The 25,271-nt window shown below is 47.9% G+C and overlaps 1 protein-coding gene across 1 annotated transcript in view; it reads left to right on the top strand.

Annotated features, from left to right (window-relative positions):
• Nucleotides 1–1,948: 1,948 nt before the first annotated feature.
• Nucleotides 1,949–25,271, top strand: part of LOC126523638 (uncharacterized) — a 176,389-nt gene continuing 153,066 nt past the window's right edge. Inside the window, exon 1 of the mRNA XM_050172235.2 lies at nt 1,949–2,359. Coding sequence (XP_050028192.1) covers nt 2,317–2,359 — 43 coding nt within the window. The 5' untranslated portion in view covers nt 1,949–2,316. The remainder of the gene's footprint in view (nt 2,360–25,271) is intronic.

Genomic DNA, 25,271 nt, shown 5'->3' with positions numbered 1-25,271 from the left:
GCCTCAAAGAACAGTCAGCGACAGATGCCTCCAGAAAACTAAGTTGCAAGCTTTAATATTCTCTGTCGGCAAATGTCACAGCTTGTTGACCCTATTATTCTCCATTATGCTCACCAGTTCCTTTACCCCACCTCCAAGCACACGGTTATCATTGTTTTCTTCTCTCTCCATCGTTTATTTTTTACAGTGAACCTGTTTATGGCTAGGGTTCCGTGCATTTCTCGTGTCCGTCACCAAATCTGTGTAAGGCAAAACCATCATCATCAGCAATAGCTCGTGCTAGTCCTCGCGCGTTCGTCGTAGTCGACTTTCACAGCTGGCTCCACTGCCGCTCATCATACCAGCCTTCGCATACCAGCCTTCCTCTGTGAAGGTGCTGGTGGCTAACCCACTGCCAGTCGGTGCGGTGATTTCGGTCTCAAATTCTTTGGCTCAGTATATCGCAAAATGAAAACACGAATGTGTAACACATACCTTTCATCACGATCGACCACCGATCAACACAATAAATGTGTTCGTACCTTTGTTCAAAACTCTGTCACCTCTTTGTCGCGTGCCACACAGCTTCGCTGGTCATCCACCTACACAGAGTGGAATGGCTCATGATTTTTTGTTGTGCCGATACTGGCTGCAGCTTCGTCGCATCTTTGTCTCATTCTTCAGCATGGCTTCAAATCATTGATAGACGTACGTTATTCACGCATAACGATCCATCATTAAGAGTAAGATTTCCATTGTTTCCTACATGAAAATCAGAAAGACTGTATTCTACTGTGTTCAACAATTCAAAAAACAAAGACGTTTCCCCGTACGCGGGTCATTGCTGAGAATGAAGTGATTAAATGAATGTCTTCGTATAGTGGACCAAATTTTCAGCCTTTCTCGGATTCTTAACCACTACCCAACTTCCTTCTCCCATGAAAGAAAGGAAGAAATCTAGAAAAAATTATGCTGAGCAGGTTCCCTGTTACACCGTTCTGACCAATTTCATAGCTTGCACTTCACGCAGACGTCGCTGATTAGTGCTGAATAGGAGACGATGCAGATAAAGAATAGTGGCAGATAAAGAGCGCTAGTTAGTATGGCGCACTGTTTAGAGATCTGAAAAACGCTTGGCCGTGTGAAGTTTTCACAAAGCAGCAGCCTTTTTCTTTTACTTTTTCATTCAGAACACACAGAAAGAAAGCAGTCTGTTTATTTTATTTTCTTTCGGTTCACTGTTCCTGGAACAGGTCGGTTGAAAGTTGTGTTAACAGCGCAAATATTTTCCCTGTCCTTCCGCTGCTTTACCCCCTCACACACGCATAAAAGAAGAGAAACAGAATGCCGAGGAAGCTCTTCTGGCCTCGAAGATTTTCCTTTTTTTTTTTTTTTGTGAACCGCTGACATGAAGTCTGGCCTAGTCGCGCACTAAGAACTCTCACAGGCGTAGTGGGAACGTAGAACGTCCGCATAAGGCAGAGAATTGCGGACTCAGCGCGGTGGAAAGCCGATAGTCACCGCCAGCTATCCGGCTAGTCCCTTGGTAACTAAACACTGGCGGAGGGCGCTGATAAAAGGGCCTGCTGGGCCTGCCGGACGGACTGTTTGTGTTTTTGTAGTCCGACCCCGAGTTCCGTCGGTGCAATCGATATCCCCATGGTCGGTGTCGAAGGGGGGGGAGGCGGAACGGCTCTGAGCGTTCTGCCACCGCTGCAAAACAAGCGCTCCAAAACGAGCACGCCGGCAGGGAGGAGGGGGGGGGGGGGGGGAGTAGCTGAGTAGTGCGCGACCGGACCCTACTTAGGAAATAAAGAACGCAAAAACTAAAATGCCGCAACGGCAGCCTACAACCATGCGGCCACGTTTTGAAGCAGACGACGGCGGCCGGCACGCACGACGTGCGAGCCGGCGGCCAATGGCAGAGCGAGCGTCGTCCCTGTTGCCACGGGCAACTGCCAATGGGGGCCCCTTACCGGTCAAACTGGCTCGTCTTGGCCCGGCGGCTCGACGGGCGAGAGCATCAAGAAGAAGTGAGAGGCAACACCGGTCCGCGGCATTCCGCTTTGTGCGCTGTGACGCTTCGGATGTTGGCACCGAGTGCTCTCCCTTTGGCGCGACTGTGAACGCCCGGATGCGAGCGGGATTAGCGTGGATGCGCGCCGCCGCAGGCTCGTGTTGTGTGTGAGAAGAAGCACGCTCTGTTGTTTCGTGGACTTCCGAACGGTGCTGGTGACTTCTTGATCGACTCGGTGGAATCTCCTAGCCGATTGGCGGTTCGTCGTTTCTAGACCGCGCGGCAGCTTCCAAGCCGCCGCCGCCTCCTTACATTCAGTTATGGATACCACCACCTGCCTCACGTCCGTCTTTCTGCTGCTGGGTGAGTTTTACCGCTCGGTCAACTCTCTTGCACTGCCCCGCAACTTTCTCTATCGAACCTCTGGTGCACTTGCTTTACGAGTGCGCGGTAGGAGATGCCTACGAAGGAGCGTGGCATTTACACTGCAAGGCTGTATGACTCAAATGCTGTATCTTCAATTCAGGGGTTGAAATTACTACCGAGTGTTAGAAACGGATGGGATGCTGCGCTCGGCCGGCATACCACTCCCGTGCATCGTAAGAAAGAACTTCGTTCCAGCAAAATTGTTGTGTAACTGTGAAACCCAGTATCCCAGCCTTACCATGCAGTTGTGACTGAGAGAAACCTAACGCGTTTTCCATCTGTCCACGTGGTTCAAATGCATTTAACTGCTCAGTAAAACAGCGTCATACTATGGATGTATCACTATGGTCTCGGTTCTGTTCACTGGCCTGAACAAGATAAGAGAGAGAGCCTGACTTTATTGAACAGCTGGAACTGCTGTCATAAACGCTATAGTACATCTATAGGGTGAATAATATGAAATATGCACAGTTACAACAAGGGCACAGAAATGGCTCTTGTGCTCGCTCTCATGCATATTCACTTTAACGCTATTCACACATTCTTATTAAGGTCCCTACATTTCAGAAAGACCAGGAGCGATTTCGTAGCGCGTAGTTGATGCTTCACCACGCGAGAAAAATGCCACGCTGCTCCATTTCCCAATATCGAACTCGGAGTACAAGTGTACTGCGGGTTTTAAGAAGTGTCTCCCGTACATAAAACGACAGCGCTCGCATAGAACAGGTTGGAAGTCGTCAGCGACAGCATATACAGCAAGCAAATTGGCGGGTCTGTCCGCAGTATTTCGTACTTAAAGCACATTCGAACGCCTTCGTGAGGAAAATCCTACGTTATAAAGGTCATTTCGTTGTAAAGATCACGCACCATACCGCTCGCAATAGAGCACGCTTAGCACATTGAGCAGATGAAAGTAGTTCGTTTACCGTGCATTAAACGCATGCTTAAAGGAAACGGTAGCTAATTTTGTCCTGCACACCTCGTTCGACGGCATGTGCACCTGCAGCCAACCTTATGGCATCGAGCATCACGGCGTGCTCTACGGCGAAACACGCGAGCGACGCCATGTAGGTGAAGCGGCGATGCGTCGCAGATGCTCCCCGAACGCGAAGATTGTTTTGTCTAGTTCTTCCTTGACTTTTTTTTCAGGGCCACTTGTCAAAGTGTTAAGCCGTACGGCCGGCTTTACAAACGCGCAAGCACCACGCGCGCTTGCTCTAACGGAACAAATCAGCCGTCGGAGAGGTCGAAATTCCTTCGTTGTATCGGCAAATTAGTTGTAACGTCTTCCGCAGTAGTAATGTCCACAACACATATTGTCACATGTGACGGTGAAAACCCAACTTCTTTTATTGGGCGAACCTGAGCCCACAAAGCACAATGACAGCGGCGAAGACAGTCGGCAATCGCCAAAAATCTGGTCTGCCGGTCAAAGCGCGTCGACTTTTATACAAGAGTCGTCACAGGTTCCAGAGCAATCGCTCGTGCCCGCGCCTCTTCCAGAAAGTACTGCACAATTCGCGTCACACATGCAATCAGATTGCACAAGCTTCGGTGACAAGAGACAACGGATGGCATCATCGACAACGTTCCAGCAAGCTCCAATCATGCGGACGGATCTTGCGTTGAGCGATAACTTTAAGCTGTTGGTGAGTGAAGTGCAGCGCCCGAGAAAAGGATAGGTACGCGTGTCAATATGAAAGTTAAAAATTTAGCTTGGAAATACGAAATGCTTCGTGATGTAGCTCGTTTCACTCTGGAAGCTTTCGTTGTCGCGGCGTTCGACGTAGTTTCGTGTAGAACATGTTGAATCTGATGCGGTGAAGACATACTTGTTCCTACAGCTTGAGGCGTCCAAGCATACAGTAGTCACAAGAAGGAAGACGGGAAATTGGACGTGTTGGTGAAGCTTCATTGGCGGGTATGACAAAGTGATTGGTAGACGTTATAAAGGGCGTGTGTGGCAATTATCAACATGCTCAGAAAACATGCCAAGTAGGTGATTTCGATGGAGCTTGCTGCTCGATCGCTTCTTCCAGTTGTCGCACATTACGCAGAGCTATCTGAGCGCGCGCCAGAGAGCAGTTGCGAGTTTTCAGCACTGATTACATCGATTTGCGGCGTTTTCAGCTAACATTTTTCGATTCGCCTGGCTCTTCCTCGAAAGCGCGCTATGCTGCGGTCGCTGAGGGCATTCTACGGGGCTTGTCAGTTAGGACACTTCATTAATTTAAATGTATACTTAAACAGAACGTCACTCTAATTGTAACAACGTATTGACTGTAGGACAGTTACCGCAATAAGCCGTTGCTCCTTATCGTACGTTTTCGGCACTCGTGTAAAATATTTGTGAACACAATTCTGCCCCGCTTACACTAGACGGAAGGCGGCCGAACGCCTGTTGTTCGAAGTGGTTACGGGGCGTCTCAAACCATGTTCGTGCATTTTTCTTGCGTGGCATTATTACGGACTGCGTCTAACCTGACCCGCAGTTCACGGTCGCATAACACGGCGAACGCGGCCGCTCCTTTGCAGAAAGGAAGTGTTACGAGAGGGGATTAGACACCCACTGAGGCCTTGCTTATTTTTTTTTTTTTTTTTTTTTTGTGGTGCGTTTCTTTCTCGCTCTGCTCTTTGATCGCCAATGCGATTCGACAAGCGTTCCAATTTGAGCCGCAGGACCCGCTTCGATTGGATCCAGTTCGAGGCCGCGTAATGCGACGACAAGTGTGTGGGCACACGTCGCGTCCCTTTGCGCCATACGCCCTCCGTGTATATATCGGCACACATCTCATGTACCTCTACTCATTTGCTACCTGGTAGCTGCTTTTAGTTTCGCCTCGCCTGACCGCCTCAGAACGACGTATAGGAAAATAAGTTAAGGGGCGGAAAGAAACGAGGAAAAGAATGAGAAAGAAAACGAGTTGACACTGTGATCTCTTTGCTGGCAAGGACGCCGGCCGTCGGTTTGCTTAAAAAAAGGAAACGAAAATAGAATCTCCCAAGGTTGCTCGCTTCCTACGCGTACAAATGTGCCTGGACGCGAGACCCCATGTACGCGGCTGGCATATCGATACACATACATCCCACATTTGAAAAAAGCCAGGTGCGCTGTATACCGTGACCCGGACGGATTGTGCGATGAGAAAAGGAAAAAAAAAGAAGTTGGAGAGCGAAGGCGAAGGGTTGATCACGCTGCCGCAGATTCTGCGGCAGTTTAGGTGCCGTGAAGGTCTGCAACATAATCGAGCGCCGTTGAGAATGCTTCCCTACGGCATCGAGTAGCGAAGGCGTCGAATCCATGATGGATACCTGCTGTTTAATGTTCCCAGTTTGCTCTACTTTAGTCTCTCTCTTTTTTTTTAAATCACAGCAATGCGGCTGTATCACTGAACTCCATGCTAGGCTGCGTTTTGAACGAGCACTTGTGAACTCTTTGTTGCAGCTTTCAGTAATGCCCTGGCATCTTTCGTTGCCGTAATCGTGCTGCGTTAATTTCATACGTAGAAGCTGGTTGCATCTATGAAAAGAAAGCGCTTGCACCTATTGGCAATCCTATCAGCTTTATTTTTCTGCTTTTCTTGGTTTGCGTATGTAACAACAATGACAAGGTACCACGGAAAGACAAAGCGCTAACGACCTATCGGATCAGAATAATATATTAGGAACCTATACGGGGAAGGGGCAGGGTATCGATCACTCACCATCATAGCGTCTCAGGCGAACTCAGGCGACCGTTAAGATTAAGTATCAGTCGGCAACGTCTCCGAAAGTGCGACTACTGCAGTGGACGCCGTGACTCGACATCATTAGCAAAAGAGGTCGCCGAGCAATCCCAACATGCGTTTGCATTCGCTCGGTTCACCATTTGCGTCATTTCGGTGGTGATGAGAAAGGTAAACGTGTTCTAATGTCTCGTCGTAAACGAATGCCTACGGGTGCGCACACTTGTCAACTACAACCTGCGACGCCAGGCCATGCTCTATTACTCCACGGGACAGCGCGCAGAGCATAACACGCGTCGGGGTTTTGTGCAATCCTGCAAGTGAATAAGAAGCTACCAGCTGCCGTACGTCCCGGCGGGTGATGAAACCACTGTTTTGATGGCCCTCGGCGACGCGACAGGTGCATACTAATTCTCCGCAAGCGTGGCTCATCTACATGGTCCTTGCAGTCGGTGCATTACGGGGAGCTCGTTGAATATCGCATGCTGTTCGCATTTATAACCTGGGGAAGAGAACAAATATTGCCGCGTCCTTCGTCGCTTACCAGTGTTATGCAGAGCTCGATTTCCAAGCGTCAGCAACGGCTGATTGCGAGGGCACAGGACGCGGCCCTAGCTCAAGGCATTCTGGAATGAGGACGCCTCTCCAAAGCTGCATTTACCTATAATAAAAAGGTTTATTCTTTCTCTCTGCATTTCTGTCATGTAGGTACAAGTCGCATTTACAATTCGACTAGTATATTCTTGGACGAAAATTGACTCATTCCCCAAGAGAGAGTGAAATGGTTGTTGTCACGAATTAGAGAAGGAACGGGTGTTTATCTAGTGGAGGTTAAGATACGAGGAGCTGGTAGAGTTCATGCAATGGTTGTGCACACAGCATGCGGTCTATTGGGGCCCCGTAGAGTTGTTGCCAAGGTAAGGAACACACAATCTATGAATGCGGGGTATTCGTGGGTGTGGTAAGATAACGAAACTTGCAGGCACAGGGCGGTGTTGGTTGGCCCAAGTCAGGGTTGTTTACAGAGATCACTGAAATAGGCGCAGTGATTAGGGAGGTTATGCCGACAAATGACGGTAGGATTTTCTCGTTCGTTTGGCTGACGAATACGGTTTATTACATATGTCCATAAAAACTGTGGAACTCTGCTGCAAGCCGCCTAAGAAACTTTTTTTTTTGTTTCTAGATGTCATTTAGTGCTTTGGAGAAATTCGGCTCATTTCAAGAAAAGAAAAAGTATTGGAAAATAAAAAAAAACAAGAATAAACCTTCGCATTCTGTCTCAACTTTCAAGCGTAGACAGTCCGTCGTGCAGATCACAAGCCCTGAAAATGACAGTTTCTTTTTTTTTTTATTGTGGATGAAAATTACGCCGGCCTTGATCCCAATATTTTGCGCACTACCTCTAAGTGTGAGCATTATACAGCAAGCTGCCGGTATATATAAAGCGTTTATGACGTGAGAGACTGGATTACTTGGTAGGCGATTGAAACATTGATTGTAGAAAGATAATGCAGCTACGGAAGCGTTTAAACACGATACTGCTCCTTCTCGACGCTTTTAGCCCTCATGTCGGATATTGAAATTAAAGTGACCAGCACGGAATGTAGGTGCGCGTAAATATTAATGATTTTTTTTCTATTCCTTCACTTTCTCGATGCACTTCATTTTTTGTAATTCGGCTTGGTAGCTTATTGGCCGGATAAAACCGCACTACGTGCTTCTCGCTGTCTCGTTTCTTTTCCACAGAGTGCCTTCAAACAGAGTAGTGGTGGAATATCTCTATGTTGCAAAGTAATAGTGCGTGATACAAATAAGGCTTCCCGACACAGCCAAAGTAGTAAAGAAATGAACGCGCACTTGCATTTCTGCTGGGGTTTGGGCACAGTCAACTGAATGCGGAAACAAGCGGCTCCTCGCAGAAAGGTATCGGCGAGCATGCTCAAAGAACTTGAAGTTAGACTAAACAGAAAAGGAAGATCAGTTTTAACCAGTAACGTATTCTTTCAAAACCATCTTCCCGTTAATTTCGAGATATGTTGATAGTTAGAAAACGAATGTCGAAGCCTGCCAGAAGCCCCGGCGCCGGTACGACAGTGTGACGTCATATATTTCAATCAAATAATCAGTCAGAGTATTCCAGTTTCTGCAAAACTGAGCGTGGTGAGAAAAAAAAAAAAGCAGCGTAGTAGCACCGGATGTGCGTTGCCATCTGAGGAAATACATTTATTGCAATAGCAGTTATAGGGACACTCCAGGCGCATTTTTGCCGTCGCCGTGATGTTCCGTGTAAAGTCCAAGGGCGATAACACCGTTGCGGCTTGTGGTATGCTGTATGCGCGAGTGAAAGCACGCGGAGGAAGCCGGCGCGCGCCAAGAAGACAGTGGAGAGCGAACGCGCCGTTTTCCATCGCGCCAAAGGTCGTGGGAGGGAGGGAGGGAGGGAGGGAGGGGTGGGGGCGGCGTTGTGCTCCGGCAGCAACTGCGCATTTCGCGACCAGGCGCAAGGGGAACTGACGAACGCGGCTCAATCTCGCGCGCCTGCGGAGGAAAGCGGGGATGCAGCGCGGAAGGAAGGGGTGGGGGTGGGTGGCGCGCGCGGGGCAAACGGCTGCAGACGGCTCATACCTTTGTGCGCATTGTTGTAGCCGCTCTTGCGTTGAAGCGACAGACGGCACGAAGGTCACTTCGCTCGCTGCTGCTGCCGCGCTTCCTCACGCCCTCGTTTCGACAGCGAGTGTCCGTAGTCATCGAGGGTGATGTGTTCGTGTTTGCTTGTGCGCGCCGACACAATGCTTGTTAATTCAGTTTGTGAGCGAATACTTCAAAGTTTATACAGCCGACAAGACTACCACCGTTACTTCGTATAGATGTCTAATAATTCGCTACCACAATCGATGCTTCCCCTTTCGGGTGAAACTGCGATTTTTTTTTTTTTTTTTTGCTGTTTGTGCCGTTTTAGATTAATAGTTCAGATGTATTGCACAAGTGGGAAAAGCAGAGGGGGGGGGGGATGAGGCTTTAGTTTAGAAAAAGTCTTGGATCTTTCTAAATACCGTCCTTAGCTATTTAGAGATGCAACGTATTCTATCTTTGCAAATACAAAAATTACCTAGGCTCGAGCAATCGCCGTCGAGATCCTTGACGTCACGGTGTGCTTGTGCAGCAACTTCACAGCAGTGTCGCCACCCGTCCTTCGTTTCTTGCGTCTTTCTTGTTTTCTTTTTGGCTTGCCAAATATTTTTCACGGTGAGGTTGGCCTTCTTTTTTGTATAGTACAAGGGTAATTTAGTAGTGCATTCTACATTTTTGCTTTTAATTATCATCACCATCAGCCTATGCTTGGGTCCACTGCGGGACGAAGGCACGATCTATAATTACGCCCACCTTTCTGTAGCTGATTCCAGGGGGCGGCCACAAATTTCCTAATTTAATCACCGCGCCTAATTTTCCAGCATCCTCGGCTACCCTTCCGTTCCCTTCGCACCCAGTCTGTAACTTTACTGAACCACCGGTTACTTGCCCATCGCATTACAGGACCTGCCCAGTTCCATCTCTTCCTCTTAATGTCAACAAGAATTTCAATTCCCCAAGTTTGCACTTTAAACCCCGCGCCGCTGTTTTCTTGTGTCCTAACGTTACGCATTCATGACTCACTCAAACTTTTTATCTCAGTAGTACCGAAGGTTGGGCGACTTGGTATCCACTCATATTTAAGAAAGTTCCGACCAGCTCGAAAAAATGCAGACAGAGGGTGAAGAGAACAGACCGCGTAGCGCTTGTCCGATCTGCTTCCTCTGCCCCTGTGTGCATCTCTTCGCGCTGCTTGGAACTTTCCTAGATATCGTTGCGAGAAGAATCTATGTGCAGGGGATGCTCTTACAAGGGAAGGCGCACGACGCTGTAGCATCTGTAGGGCTAGCGGGTGCACACTGAATAGCCACACCGTCGTCGTCTTACAAGCACCGACCTCAGGATCGGCGCCCGTGACAATACTAGCGCATCCTTTTATTTTTTTTGCTCTCTCTCTCTCTCTCTCTCTCTCTCTCTCTCATTAGCGTCCTTTTCTTACACGTCTCTCTGTTAGGCATCTAGACGGCAGGATATCGTGCGACACATCCCATTGGCCATTGGTTGGACGCGGGTGTAAGCGCACTCTTCTCGGGACGCTAGTAGCTCGCTCAACCCGGCGAGCTCCTTACTGCGTGTTAAGGCGGTATCCAATAAGAGGCTAATCGGCTCGCCAGGCACGTGCGGTATGCGCTTGGGGCGCCGAGACGACCGCGCCGAGACGCTGGTGCGGCTGTCCAGGGACACATCGGCTGCTTTCGCATTCGCTCGCTTTCGCACCAATGTCATGGTCGAGTGCCGCAGAGTCGAGTTCTGGCTGCCCGTGAGAGGCGTGTGAATCTCTAAGGGGAGGGTATTTCGCAGGCGCCAACAGGAAAATTGAAGGCTCCTTTATTTGCACTTGCACTCGTAAGATGAAATTTGTTCAGGTCAGAAAAAAAAACTGCAGGTGACTTCTTTACAGCAACTTGCTCATTTGCAGGACGCCTTTTCATTGGCATGAGGCAAATAGCAGCGAAAAAAAAAACGAGTGGTTAGCCGAAGGGGTGGGGGGGGGGGGGAGAGAGAGAGAGAATTGTCCAGCCGTAGTGAAGATCAGACGCTGTCCATCAATTGCGCTGAGTTTGACACGAAATTTTCGTACTTGAATGTAGCAAATACGACCAGCCGAAAAACGCAGGACTAAATGACATCATTGTGAGTGGACACGAGCTGAACTACCGTGCTCGTGTTCATTTTTGTGTGCCTTCATATTTGCTTGCTGCCTCTTCCTTCTTTTTTGGATTTCCTAACGCACTGACTTGAGCATGTATTGATGGCAATGACCAAAAAGTATGTAGAGCACAGGGCTGATGGTGCAGATTCTAATTTCCACACATTTTGATGAACACGCTCATTTAACTTCTTTAATTGCTAGAAATTAGTTATACATTGCTGAAATGTGTATACCAATATATTTCCAGAACTCCAATTGCTTTCGTACTTTTTGGAACAACGTGATAGAGTTCAAAAATAAGAACAGAAGGTAGATGTTAAACTGTACTGCGCAGTTTACTGCATGCACGTCTTGTTTCTAGTTGTGTGCGTGGCCGTTAACGAGAACATGTGATCTACTTGCCTGGTTTATCAGTCTTGAAAAAATAAAAGGACATTCAGACCTGCACACGGAGAAAAGATAGCGTTTCCTAAACTGTCGTTATCGTGATGCGCTCCATCTCCACCCGAACATTGCCAAGGTCGTCCATTCCGACACACGTTGGATAATTCGGAACGCCAGGAGTTCAGAGGTCAGGATACGGCACGACGCTCGACCTGTACACGAAAAAGAAAGAAAAGATAAGAGCAAAAAATATCAATAAACAAGCAGAAAGGTAGAACGTGCTCACTATGGCGGAGAAGTGCCGTGTTTCTGGGTTACATGGAATAATCTCTGGGTCAGAAGCGAGAAGCTTGCTGGTGACCAGGCGAACTTGGCGGCTCTCTATCCATCGACAGAGAGATCGTGCCTGCATATGCACAGCCGAAAAAAAGAAATGCGGCGTGACTATTACTATTCCGGGCGTCCCGCTGCCCCAAACGTGGCACGCTTTTTGCATGTTGTTCTTCGTTCCAACGCAAGGAGGCGAGTGCAGGTCAGTTTCCTATAACCAGTTCTCGCTTCGGATCGCTAAAACGGCTTGTTGTTGTTCCTGTTATACAGAGGGGGCAGGGCTGTCTGCTACGCTCGATAAGAATCCGTCCGTCGTCTGGCAGCTCGGGACTTGGAAGGTAACAGCTGGCTCCCCTGCATACGCCGCATGCCTTCCCTGCGGCGGCTTGGGCCGACTCGGGATTTTCGGCCGATTGTTGCATTACGCGCCATCGCGGCCTTTCGCAGTCCGTACTGCTGCTGCTGCGCGCTTTATATTTCTCGCGTGTTTTCCTTTCTTCTCGAACCGTTTTCTTCTCAGCCGCTTTCAGGTAGACCCACGCGATCCCCGTAGCTCGCTTCTCCTTCTTTTCATTTTCTTTTGGTGGTTACCTTCGTTCGTTCTTTCTTCTGGTATAATTCGTGCCGATTATGTTTTCTTTTTTTCCACGACGGTTTCGCGGTGTACGATATAGCCGGTGTGGCACGTGGTCGCTAAACGGCTGCTCGGGCACGTATGGGGAGGTGGGAGGGGGGAGCACCGGCTCTTGAATGCCTACCTTTTTTTTTTTTTGTTGCTGCCGCCGCCGTCGCCGAGCCGACCGACCTAGATCGGACCTTAATACACGCGAAGCGATGGCGAGCGGGAACAGGGCTGCGGGCGAGCGACCGACGGCCGCGCGCCGTGTCGGACGCGCGCGGGCGCCGCCGCCGAAATCTCGCCGCGAGGATGTTCGACGATATTTCGGCCCCCGGGCTGTTGTGTCCGCGGGCGAGATGGAACACACCGCGCGGTGCTCGCAGATATCGACTGGCGCACGGTTGCGTCAGTTATGACACGCTTTAAAGAGAACAAGGCCTCGAAAACGAGTTGAAAAAGAGAGAGAGAAGTCTGGTAGAGGAGGTATTGCGTAGACATGTTGCGCTGTGAAATCAGTTTTTTTTTTTTTTTTCTGGAGATTGAGCGAATTGTAGGGCGATGAACGTATGAATGATACCTGGGGCCCCGTTTAGATCAAATAATATTTCACAATAAAGAGAGAGAGAGAGAGAGAGAGAGAGAGGAGAGAGATAACAGAAAGCATTATATGTGTGTCCTCACTTAGCAGCTGTTTTTGTGTGTGTTTACACCCGAAATGCTTTGGTGATAAGTTATGCAGGCCTGTAAATGGAACGGCCCCACGTAAAAGCAAGTTTAGAATAGAGGTAACGTACACTTTAGGAAAGAAACAGCTCCGAGTTACATCAGGCATAAAGGAAGCAAACGACACAAAAATTTACTCCGAATAGCGCAGAATACATGCGAAACAGCCTGGCATGTGGAAGAGTAAAAAAAAAAAAATCCCTAAAGAACTGTGTCGGGTCGGGAAAATCTTTCCTACCAGCTAACCCATGAGCCGAATACCGTTGCTAATACTGCCGCTGGATGGAATATATACTTACGAGCGTATGGTTATATATACCGAACAATTATTCATTGGTGGAGTGTACCAGTGCATTATTGAGTGATGTATTGCATTTCCCTGCTTGAAGATTGGTGGCTGTACCATCAATAAAAAATAAATAAACAGAAATACATAATCATACCACTGCTCGCAATGGTAGCAGAAAGACGATTAAACACAGGATAAACTGCTGCACGCGTTAGTAACAATGATTGTCCAATGCAGCCCTCAATGGGGCTTCTTCGTCTTATAGTATAGTCATCATGCTAACATGCCTTTGCGCTGCTTATAATAATTACTGTCACGTAGCTACGCTCCTCGGCACACCTTCAGACATTCTACTCCGTGTTTTTCTGCTTACCTGCCTTCTACCTGGAGGAAGTGCGCAGTAAGTGAGAAACATGTTTTCGTGTATGTCGACAGCGTTGTCAAGTTGCAAACACGAGCAACTAGGGTTGAGGTAAGCATTGGCTAATCGTTTTTGTTCGTCGATTTCAGTGCAAACCAAAAAGAGAAAGAACCACTGCAGTTTCCCCCGTGTTTCAGTGACGATGATAATCTTACGAAGGCACCTTTTTCGTTGCTCAAAGATGGACACTGCTCATGTCGAAGTCTTCGCATTCGCAAATACGACAAATTGTAAAACGATATCGTACGACACCAGTATCGTTGTTCGCATTTTAAATCGCCTTGCCATGAAAACATTGTCTCCACACTCCCTATAATGTTTAAATAAGGACACCCCGTCCCTTGCTCTGAGAATGCGCGGCACACTGTGATCGATGATCAGCGCGAGCACGTGCAATAATGTCATAGTGCTAAACGAAAACACATTTATCGTCTTTTCATCACAGGCGATGTCGAGAAAAGAACTGTCAGATAGAAAAAGTGCTTCTCACTACAGTGGTGCGTCAGCGGAGTCATGGGCAACATATCCTAATTGTGCGAACGATTCATGTCTGTCTCTCCGTCCGTTCATCCGTCTGTCGGTCTGTTTGATCTATCTATCTATCTATCTATCTATCTATCTATCTAGCTATCTATCTATCTATCTATCTATCTATCTATCTATCTATCTATCTATCTATCTATCTATCTATCTATCTATCTATCTATCTATCTATCTATCTATCTATCTATCTATCTATCTATCTATCGTCTGTCTGTTTATAGTACTTATTTGCACCTTTATCTTATCTGTGCATCTGTCTATCTATCTACCGATTGATTGATTGATTGATTGATTGATTGATTGATTGATTGATCGATTGATTGATTGATTGATTGATTGATTGATTGATTGATTGATTGATTGATTGATTGATTGATTGATTGATTGATTGATTGATTGATTGATTGATTGATCGACCGTGTTTCACACACACTAACGAAGGTGCTCGCTACGACAGCGACACATCGACAGAAATCGTCTGGTTTCCGCTATCCGCATAAAGTTCCTTGCATGGGTTGCAATCCTTGCGCGCTGTATTCTCATTCCTTTTACAACGGAATGCGGCCACCTCGGACGAGAATCGAAGTGCCGACTTTGCGCGCAGCGAGAGAACGCCGTGGCCACCACTCGAATGCAGCGACTCAACACTGCGTTCCGGTTGCCCGGAGACCGGCGGCCGCCACTGCGGGGTCCGCAGGGGACGCGGTTTGCTTGCGAGGAATGTCGGCGGCGACTGCGCGCCAAAAAAAGATGGTGGCACGCGATCGGATTTCACCTTTCCCGGCGAGCTGCTCCACAGCGAACGCGCTCGAGGGTGTGGGCGCACGACGGCTCCACGTGGATCGCTGTGCCTTTTCGACTTCCAGCGACCACATGCCACAAGCGAGAGAGAGGAAGAAAGACTTCGGCTGGCTGTTAAAGAGAGGCCGAAAAATGGTCGCGGTAGCTGGCGGGCGTTCTTCGCCCTGAATTTCTACCCCCGAATGCCCTCTTTCCGGACACGCCTTTTGGCGCGTAAATAGATGCGTCAACTATGATTCGCGACAGGGTGGTCCTGCGTCCGATTTAAAAGCACCTGCTTTCAACTACTAGGGAAACAGCGAACTTAGCGTCACAGGGAAGGATTGGGGAGGCATTTAAAGAATGTGCCTAGAGGAAAGTCGGCAGGAGAAAGGGGATTACCGGTGGATCTGGCCAAGCGTGAAGGAAATAGTGTACTTGTAACGCTCCCGATCTTTTATTTACGGTGTGTGTGTGTGTGTGTGTGTGTGTGTGTGTGTGTGTGTGTGTGTGTGTGTGTGTGTGTGTGTGTGTGTGTGTGTGTGTGTGTGTGTGTGTGTGTGTGTGTGTGTGTGCGGGTGCGTGTGTGTGAAAACTTTTATTGGAATGAGGTTCAGGTCTCTCCACAAATCCACGCATTAATCTTTCGCCTATTATTCAGGGTGCCCATAGCGAAATTTTGGGGCCCGGAGATAAGTCTGCTTCGGGGCCCCAATGATGATGACAACGAGGGCAATGATCATGACGATCTGATCAGATGACAAGTGGTTAAACTTTTACAGGTAAAAGGCTGTACATGCCTATACGTATATATGAACGTAGATACGAAGGCATCTTGCACCTTGATACAGCTTTCGCAACATTTTCGCTTTGACAAAACGTGTTTCTATTCTCCGGTTAGGTTGTTACATATGTATATGTTATATTTGCTTCCCAATCAGCAGGTCATCCGCATTCAAACGCGAAGCTACTCTCAAATGCACGAGCTCCTTCCCCACCATCACTCAGGAAAAGGATAACCGCGTGGTGTAAAGCAACAAACACATTAGTTATACATATACGCATTACATTTCTCCGCATATGTGCCATAAAATCTGGGCGAATACCAGAGAGAGAGAGAGAGAGAGAAGGGAAGACGGAAAGGCAGGGAGGTTAACCAGACTGAGTCCAGTTTGCTACCCTACACGTGGGGAGGGAATGGGGAGTGAAAGAGGGAGAGAGAGAACTTAGGTGTAGGATGTCTATAGTCGGGCACTCAAGTCTGTTGCCCTCAGGTAGCGAAAAAGCGCTCGAACTGCTTTCTGGGCCAATGAACTGTGAGGCCAGGCTCCCAAGATCTTCGCTTCCGTAAATGGCCTGTCATCCAGTCTATTTTGGGCGAATACCAGAAACCGCATGTGCTACAGGAGGTGAACCCTCTTCTTTTATAACGGGAGAACGCAGGAGATGAAGGTTGCATGGGGGTGCCTGTCGAGCAAAGGAAGAGAGGCTCAGCACACGAAGGGCCAGCCACGTCCTCGCCCCAACCATTCTCTTGCTTACGTTTCGGCTGCTGCTTAACCCTTTTTCAGAATTTTTGCGCTAGAACGCTCCTCGGACTACGCTTTGCAATTTCTGTTGTAGCACCAAAATTGCCGACGGGGCCCTGGTGAGGAGCCCGTTAAAATTGTTGATGGTCCCGTCCAGCAAGCATTTCTCATGGGGCCCCTTGGAAGTCCGGGGTCCGGGGCTGCAGCCCCATCAGCCCTTAGATTAATCTGACCCCCACGGTACCTTATCACTTAAGAGGTAAGAGGAACATAGAAGAGTTAAAAGAGAATCCGTATTAGTTAGAATTGTTAGTGTAATAATTATTGGCGCATCGGGATTGGTTTTGGTATTGAAAAAAATATTCACTAAAGTAAATTGAAGCGGAGTTTGCCAACGCTTTGATCAATCAAAAGAACAAGCTGACTTATGGAAATGATAGTCATCTCAGTAATCAATCAGGTAATTGAAATGGTTTCAGAATATAACCAGATGCTGTACGTGACCTTTTATGTCGATACGGTCTTCACATATGAAGTCTAAATATAGATTACGAAAGGGCGTTTGATTCAGCGGAGATACCAGTAGTCATAGAAGCATTGCGTGGCTCAAGGAATTGAAGACGCATTCGTGAACATCTTACCAATTATCCACAGAGATTTCACTGATACTAGACTTGTTCGGAAAGTGGTCTGCAGGGGCCATATTATCTCACAATACGCATAATTTTCCATTCATCGTGTCCTTTTTTATTAGTTCGGAATGGTACTACGCTGCTGTTGTCAGAGGGATCAGCTGGTCAGCACGATGGATGATAAGAAAATAAGAACAGAAAATGATATGAATTGTTACGAAATGAGGCGCCAGATACGTTCGCATTCACAGCCGATGCTATGCGATAATTTCAACCTAGGGTGTCGGCTGTCATAATGAGCCAAGTACATTCGCTAGAACACACTTTAGGCAGTTCTGTAGCCTCTATTCTTTCTTTTTTTTTCTGTCTCCGCACAGACGTCATAGGTTAGTGGAGACGTGACGTGATGACTTAATTACTCTCAGTTTGTTGTTGTAACCGAGAGTAGAGAAATTAATATGGTCACGCTTACAAATAACTGCACTCTGCCAGTGTATTTTGACCCTAAATTTAATTTGAAATGGCTGCCTGTAAGGCGCCTTCTCCGACAGAAACGGAAAGTTTGGTGTGTCTTGCGCGACGTTAACAATCGCGGGGCCATTGTCTATCTGCTCGAAAACATTCCGTAACCACTTGCGCAGCGGACCGAGAGGATGCATGTCTTATGTCCTTGATGCGCACGCTCTGGCACCTGGCACCTGTTGCCTTGTGTCTGCAATTACACTCGCGCGATAAAAATGCCACAAACCACAGAACGGATGCAGAAAGTATTTCGGCGCTGAGTGACGCGTTTGCGAAAGCGAAAACGTCGTGTACATATATATATATATATATATATATATATATATATATATATATATATATATATATATATATATATATATATATATATATTGCGCAGAATGCCCACGCAGAGGGTATACTTCATTTCGTCACCTGTCATTATTGCCAAATTGCAGCACTGTTCAATTACAATAAAAAAAATGTTTTTTTTTTCTATAGCGATATCAATTATAAGGATGCAGCAAGCTAACTTTTGCCGTCGGCGTCGCCGTCGGACTCCACGTACATTATGCATGCTATATGCTTACCCTGCTCTATATCCGGTCCATCATATGGCTACACTCTTCAATCCCTGAGGTTGCTGAAGCCAGGTCTTACGTTCTTCCTTAAGTTGTTCCTCGGAATTTCGAGAATGACAGCTTATAAACAAATGTCACGACACATATCATTCGCAGCGCATGCCTCTTATCTTAAACGTTTTCAGACAAATAAATGCTTAAAGTACGAACCTGAAAGTGATTCAAGTTTACTTGCGCGGCCCTTTACGGGCAACGTAGTGGTACCTGTGCGATGCCACTACAGGAGCTACACGGCGTGTTAAGAGCTTTTCAGGGTGCCAAAAATTTAGTCGGACGTGCGTACAGTTAGAACACCATCCGAGAATGTCAAGCGCGAAGCTGGAGCGTGCTATTCCAGTCAGGGCTTCGCCCTTCGGGAGAAACTGCTAGTTTTTCTTGTGCTGGCCATGGCTTGTCACGAGAACCACGCTTTGACAAAGTAGACAGCGAATAACATGTCAGCTTAATAGGAGCGATAGCGTCGCATATCTGTGTGGCACCTGGAAATCTTAGAAAGCGTTGCATTTAAACGCACTCTTACCAAAAGAGGAGAGTCGATCGTTGGAATCTGAAAGCAAAAAGAAGTCAAATTTAGCAATAAGCAGCGCCAAGGATTGAGTGTATAGTGCTCAAACTCACAAATTGAGTTGCGATCAAGCTTGAGTGGCATCTGAAAATGTCAAACGAAGCGTCGGTGACGAGAACAACTACTTTACGTTTGCTGCTTATGCTTGGTTTCCGGTCTCCTTCTAATGAAGCAATTATTTCATTTCTTGAACGATGGGATTCTGTTACTTTTTTCTTCTCGTGTGGTATCGACATAAAATTGAGTCGGGCTAAAATATAGTAAATGCAGCTTGCCTACACATAAATACAGCTTGGGACTACAATTTCGTCCAAGAAATGTGCAGCACAGTCCAACTTCCACAACCTGTGGACTCGACGGACCAGTCCAACCTACATATATTAACGAGGAGCAAGAGACAGCAGCCCAGCGAGAGCCACAAAACGAGAACAAGAGACAAAGACGCGCCTGTTGTGCTCAGGCTTTATTTCCAACCGTAATGCCCCACTCGGCATTGCGTGTCGTGACCTGCACGGTCCACATATCCATTCACTGACAAGGTAAACAGGCTAACAACAGAAGCAAATCGATACGGCTGTTGTTTATTGCTCCGCTCTGGCACCACGTTATCGATGAACGCACGAACATCGCGCCGATCGTTTACGTTGAAAATTTGTACCTAACAGCTCTTATAGATCAGCAGGAGCATGCGCGGCATTTTTTAACAAGAACGATTGCGACCAACTTTTTGCTCTCGCTACAACGATGAGTCTGGATCACTGGTCCCGGAGAAGAGTGAAAGGCTTAACGAATAATGCATCGTATATGCAATGTCGGGGGGCAAAAATGCCGAGAGAAAACAAAACAGGCCTCCGCGTCGCAGCGGCACAGTAAACAATGCCCGGCGCTTCTTCTCTTTCTTCGCGTGCGCATTTGGCCCGTTTCTCGGCTGGCCCGGTGATCGAGAGCGCGCGCCGTCTGCACGCGCGCTTGCATATGCAAACAACGACGGCGTTCTTCGCGGTCGTCTCATTGTCTCCGCGCCTGAAAGCGTCCGACCGCCTTTCCGCGAGCAGCGAGCCGGTTTCCGAGCGGCGATCGGTCGCGCAGCTGCGTCTTGTCCGTCGTGCCAGGGGAGACGCCGGTCGGAATGTTCTGGCGTCTGCCGCGTGGCACCAAATGACACCCGATAGCGAAGCCTCTCAGGGCCGAGCTGCTGCGTCGCGCGACCATTGTTGCTGCTCAGAGGACGTAAATGTAAAAAAAAAAAAAAAAAAAAAAAAAGAGCAGACGTACAGCCCCCTCCTTTCGCCTACTGGCCAACCGCGAGCTCTCAACTGTCAGTGAGCGCTTTGTATTCCGTGTTCTTTTTAAAGCAAGGGGGCGCTATAACGTAAAACTATTCCAAACTTTTCTATTCCAATTCTGCAATAAGCCCTCTGCGATTGGTCAAAAATTTTTCGGACCGCCCCCACTTCAGCTGTATGTCACGCGACGTCACGAAAACCGCGATAGCTCCCCATCCGATATGACGAGCACAGACGGATTATGCATGATTTGGCCGAACAAAAGAAAAAGAGTTATTTCTGATTCGACGCCTTTTCGCCATTAGCCCTCGGCTATTGGTCGAAAGTTTTCGGGCTGCACCCACTTCACCTGCGTGTCCCTCGACGTCACAAAACCGCAAAAACTCACCGCGTCGCAGTGACGTATACGCGTTAAAGATGAATTAATATGCCGAACAAAACTGAATTTTCTTCTGAATAGCCGCAGGCTGCCCCGTTCCAAAAGGAATAAAAGATGGCGGCCGCCGATCGCTTAGGCCCTGCCTACTCGCACCTGCCGAAGACCATGCGTTTATTTGGAGTATAATAAAGCTTTTTGCCTAGCTGTGTAACGTATTCGAGCACTTTAGGCACGTTTACGACCTCGTTCTAAGAACTCTTCTTTGCTGAGGATCCGTTTCAGCGTCATTCTTAAGCTTCCGTTGCATGCCACCGCGATTTTCGACCAGTCACCACAAGCTAACTAGGGAAGGTAGACCAATCGCAGACGCCGGCACCACCCTCTTCATTTGCTTATCGAATTTCAGTGCAGTGGCTCGGCCCCATCGAATCCCTCTCCACTGGAGCGTGCTCCTCGCCTCTTGTCAGCCAATTAGATAAGACAAGCCGCTCAGTGTAGGCAATGTTACTCGTGTTTCAAGCGAACAAAAGTTACCTCCTATGAACGAGGAGAGCGTTTGATTGGTCTGTTCAGAAAACCATGCAGGTCAGTGCCCGATGCTTGCGTCGGCGGTTACGCAAATTTGACGTGAGGAAATCGGAATAAGAACATATTGGAATAGTTTCACGTTATAGGGCCCCAGGTTGGCATGTTTATAAATATATCGCCTCATTGGAGCACGCATGCCCGGTTCATACATATACAGGCATTTCATGTAAGCAGCATGTTAACTACGTTGTCCATCACCCATCTTGCACTCATAGTCATCACGAGCCGAATTCACAAAGCTGTTCGTTCGCAAGTGCTTCACCCCGTGAGCCGACCGCATTCGCTTATGAAATTTTCAGAGTTGGCTGGAATTTGCTCTTACGAGAAAGTAATTCTATGCTGTGCGAGCGTTTGACAAATACAGGCCCAGAATAGCCAATTGGCAGCCTAACCCAGCTCTAGCGTTGCGCTTTTGTAACAAATAATTTTCCTTTGGGTCTTTTCATTTCTTAAGACCAGCGGCAGTTGACGGCCAACACCGACCTTAAGAAAGAAGTGGTTTCATGCGAGCGCATGACGAAGGGCACGCAAGACCGGAGATGAAACAAACCATTAAATAACACGACCCTGTTGACTGTTCGAAAACATCATGTTTCTCACAGCATGTCCACGAAAGACGGCGCGTTTCCGCTGCATATGCAAGAGCAAAAGCCTTTGGACATTCGACATGGTCTTCGGATGGTAGACCTGTGACCGAAGTGCGAGCATCAGGTGTATAACTTACAAAATACACAGGTTCACAATAAAAAATTGATGAGATCACCTGCCACTATAGATTACTAGATTGCGCTGCAGAGCTAGAGATCGCGGGTTCCTTCCCGGCCACATCTCGATGGGAGAAAATGAAAAAAAAAATACTCCTGTACTTCAATTTAGCCGCACGTTGAATACTTACAGGTGGTCGGAATTAAACCGGAGTCCCCCATACGGCGCGTCTCTTCATCATATCGTGTTTTGGGCGCGTAGAACCCCACATATATTTCTGTCTTGGTGGGGTCAACAGGGGCGGAACAAGGAATGTCACATGAAGTCAAGACAGAGAGAGAGCGAGAGAAAAAACGCAGGGAGGTTAAGCAGGGGTGCTTTCCCAGTTTGCTACCCTGCACGGGGTTAGGGTACATAGGCCAAGTTTCGACAATGAAACTCGTCTATGTCACGGCAACAACTGCGCCTCTCGTCCACGCGATTTCCAAGCGTCTAGAGAAGTCGGGCTTATTACGTGTCAGGTGCAAGCGATGAATGCCGGAAAGCTCTTCGACCTAAGTGTTCTTGCATTATTTCTTTCCTCGTTATTTTTTCCATTCCTCCTTTCCGAAACGTTGCCCTTGCTTTCCTTAAACAGACGTCTCGTTTCTCCTTAATTCCGTCGGAATGAGTGGCTCGCATGAGTGGTCTATGTAGGGCGTGTGCCGGTAGCGCCACGCGCCGCATTCGTACCTTTCATTTGTCCGTATACCTGAGTGGCTACTTTCTTTTTTCGCTATTTGCTCTACGTGCAACGCGCTGCGACACTGCACTTGAAGTGGCGACCTCCAGAGCCGACCCGCCCACTCCTGTCCAAAGCGCTCTCTGGCGCTGTCTGGCGCCGCGCCCACGTTGCTATACCTCGTCTGTGGCACTCGTCGTACACTGTGATGGAGGCCAATGGCGAGCCGGTGCCGCAAAGATACCGAAAGTTGTCCCTTATGCAGTTGAACGCCGTGTCGGGCGCGATCGAAAATTGGGCAGGAAATGTATCCGGTGAGTAATGTACAATGCACTGAAACAGATCATTGGAAGGTTGTCGCAGATTTATTTATTTTTGTTTATGGGTCTCACGGCATAAATCGCAGAGGCTTTCAAAACATTATATTGCCGAATGAACCTAAGTAAATGATCGCACATTGAAAAAAATAATTAGAGGAAACAGTGGCCAGGATATTAGCACTGGTAGAATTGCAATGCTTGTTTTATCAATTTTCTTTTCATATTCAGTCATCAGTCAAAAAATCGCTTCAGAACAGAAAAAGATACATGTATTAAGAACATGAGGGAGAACGGTTGGGATGACACATTCCATTCTATTTTATTCAGTGCCAACGTGCGTTTTACTAAAAGGGCTTGTTGCCAAAGCGCGAAGCGTCTAGGCTGTGAGCTCCTCGAGTTCCTTTCACTCGATTATACATCTTTCTTTTAGCCTTATTCAAAATCAAGAAGGGGACTGACAGGTGCAGGAGCACACTGTGACATAAAGGTTATAAACAGGCATAAGGTGTCTTAGAAACGCTGGCCTGGAGATGGAGACTTCCTGAGTAACCTTATCTTTCTTTATAACCTTTATGCCACAATTAGCCTTATTTAAGATTCGGAACGTGCAGGACTACGCATCGGGTACTTTACATATAACGCACACTTTTCGATCCACGCAAAATGCGGCGCCGCGTGTGCGAAACGACTTTGCTGAGGACGTCGTGCCTTCAATTTGGCCTCATTCCATGCTGCAAGCCTAACTTCACTCGCAGAGATCGGCGCAAGTGCCTAGCCAAGCCAGTGAATGGGACATTCTGTATAGAATATGTCACTATATCACTATATATATATATATATAGAAACACAACATGCCACTCAAACCTCCTTGAACCATGCCGAAAACTTCTCGGGGTCCACGGACTGCAGCTTTTATTGGAAAAAACTGTGACTCAGTGTCCGAACACTGCACCTCCCCGCAACCTACCCTGACGCACTCGGGCATACGCAGTGCGCACCGTGTGTCAAAGAGAGACCTGAGTGTCTCGCTGTACGCAGAGGCTGCCAGCGACTACGACGACGGTATAAGCGTTTGACAGAGACTCAAATCCTCCGTGCCGGCCACCGTTCCGCTCTGCTTGCGCCAACGGGCGCGCTTGATTAAAGCGGGCCCCGCAAGCGATGTCCTTCGCGGGTGAGTCATGCGAGAGCGCGATTCGAGATCGCCAGAAGCGGACACCTTGAAATCTCGCGGTTGTCGCGTGACCTCGCGTTCGTCGACGACGCCCTTCGCTCGTGGGGCCAATTTCAGACTCCGTGTCTTGTCGCTGTCAATTGCATTGGTATCGTGTGTATTAGCTTTAGACAATAAAATAAAAGAAAGCGCCAAACTGGGCGCATAGGCCACGCTGTGGGCTATGCCACCGTATCTCCTCTATATATGGGTGACGCACCGCGAGCAGTTGCGAGAATCCTTGGCTGCTTCTTTGCCGTATACTATAGCGGCCTACTTACCGGGTCAGCACCATGTGATACAAAGGCTAATACGATTAGCAACGGAGACGAAGATCACTTAAGATGGAAGCTGTCGATGGGCTACTAAAGTAACTGAAAAGGCAGCAGAAAAAGTAAGAAAGAGAGTACACTGAAAAGCATGCTGTTTTGGAAAAGTTTCGGCTTCAGTTCCCTTCCGCGGCAGCCGAATTTACATATATACATACGGATTTCAAATAGAAAAGGAAGAAGAAAAAGAAAACGCTAGTGCACCTAGCTTTAGCAAGGGCCTCTGTCAGGCCACATGGCCTTTAGCTCTTGCTCCTCTTTCTTGTGTAAGAAATAAATACATTGAATTGAATTGAAAACAGAATAAGTGCATGTTAAGGAACCTCGTGTTGTCAAAATTCATCCGGAGGTCAACCACTCTGGCGCCCCTCATAACACGTTGTGCAGCTTCGCGCCGTTAAGCTTCGTAATTTGATTAAACTGAGAGACGGATCCGAACGAAGCCTTCAAGGTACTCGCGAGACGTTGTGTACGCGATGCAGACGCGCTGCGAGAGATCTGCGAGAGGTCTCCTCCTCCTCCTGCCACGATTGGAATGCGGCTGGAACAGTAAAGTTGAGAGAGAAGACGCTAGGCCTGATTCACTATATGACTGATAAATTCATATTTAAATGTAAGCGTCATACTGTCTGCATAAATTATTTTGCTTCTCGAACTTGGCGTAGAGCTAGCCGTGAAGGCTGAGCGAAAAAAAAACAAGTTAGGGCTTTGTTCGTCCTTATTGTGTCAGCATGAGGCCTGGGTCAATATCCGCGGCGTTTACCTCGCACTGTACGAGTATGCGGCCGGGAAGGTATTTGCCCCATAAGCGTTTTTTTTTCTTTATTAGCCGTCTAGTTG

Source organism: Dermacentor andersoni, chromosome 6, assembly GCF_023375885.2.
Source record: "Dermacentor andersoni chromosome 6, qqDerAnde1_hic_scaffold, whole genome shotgun sequence".
Taxonomy (NCBI): Eukaryota; Metazoa; Arthropoda; class Arachnida; order Ixodida; family Ixodidae; genus Dermacentor; species Dermacentor andersoni.
Note: the sequence above shows the minus strand (reverse complement) of the source record. Positions and strands in the feature narration are given on the sequence as shown.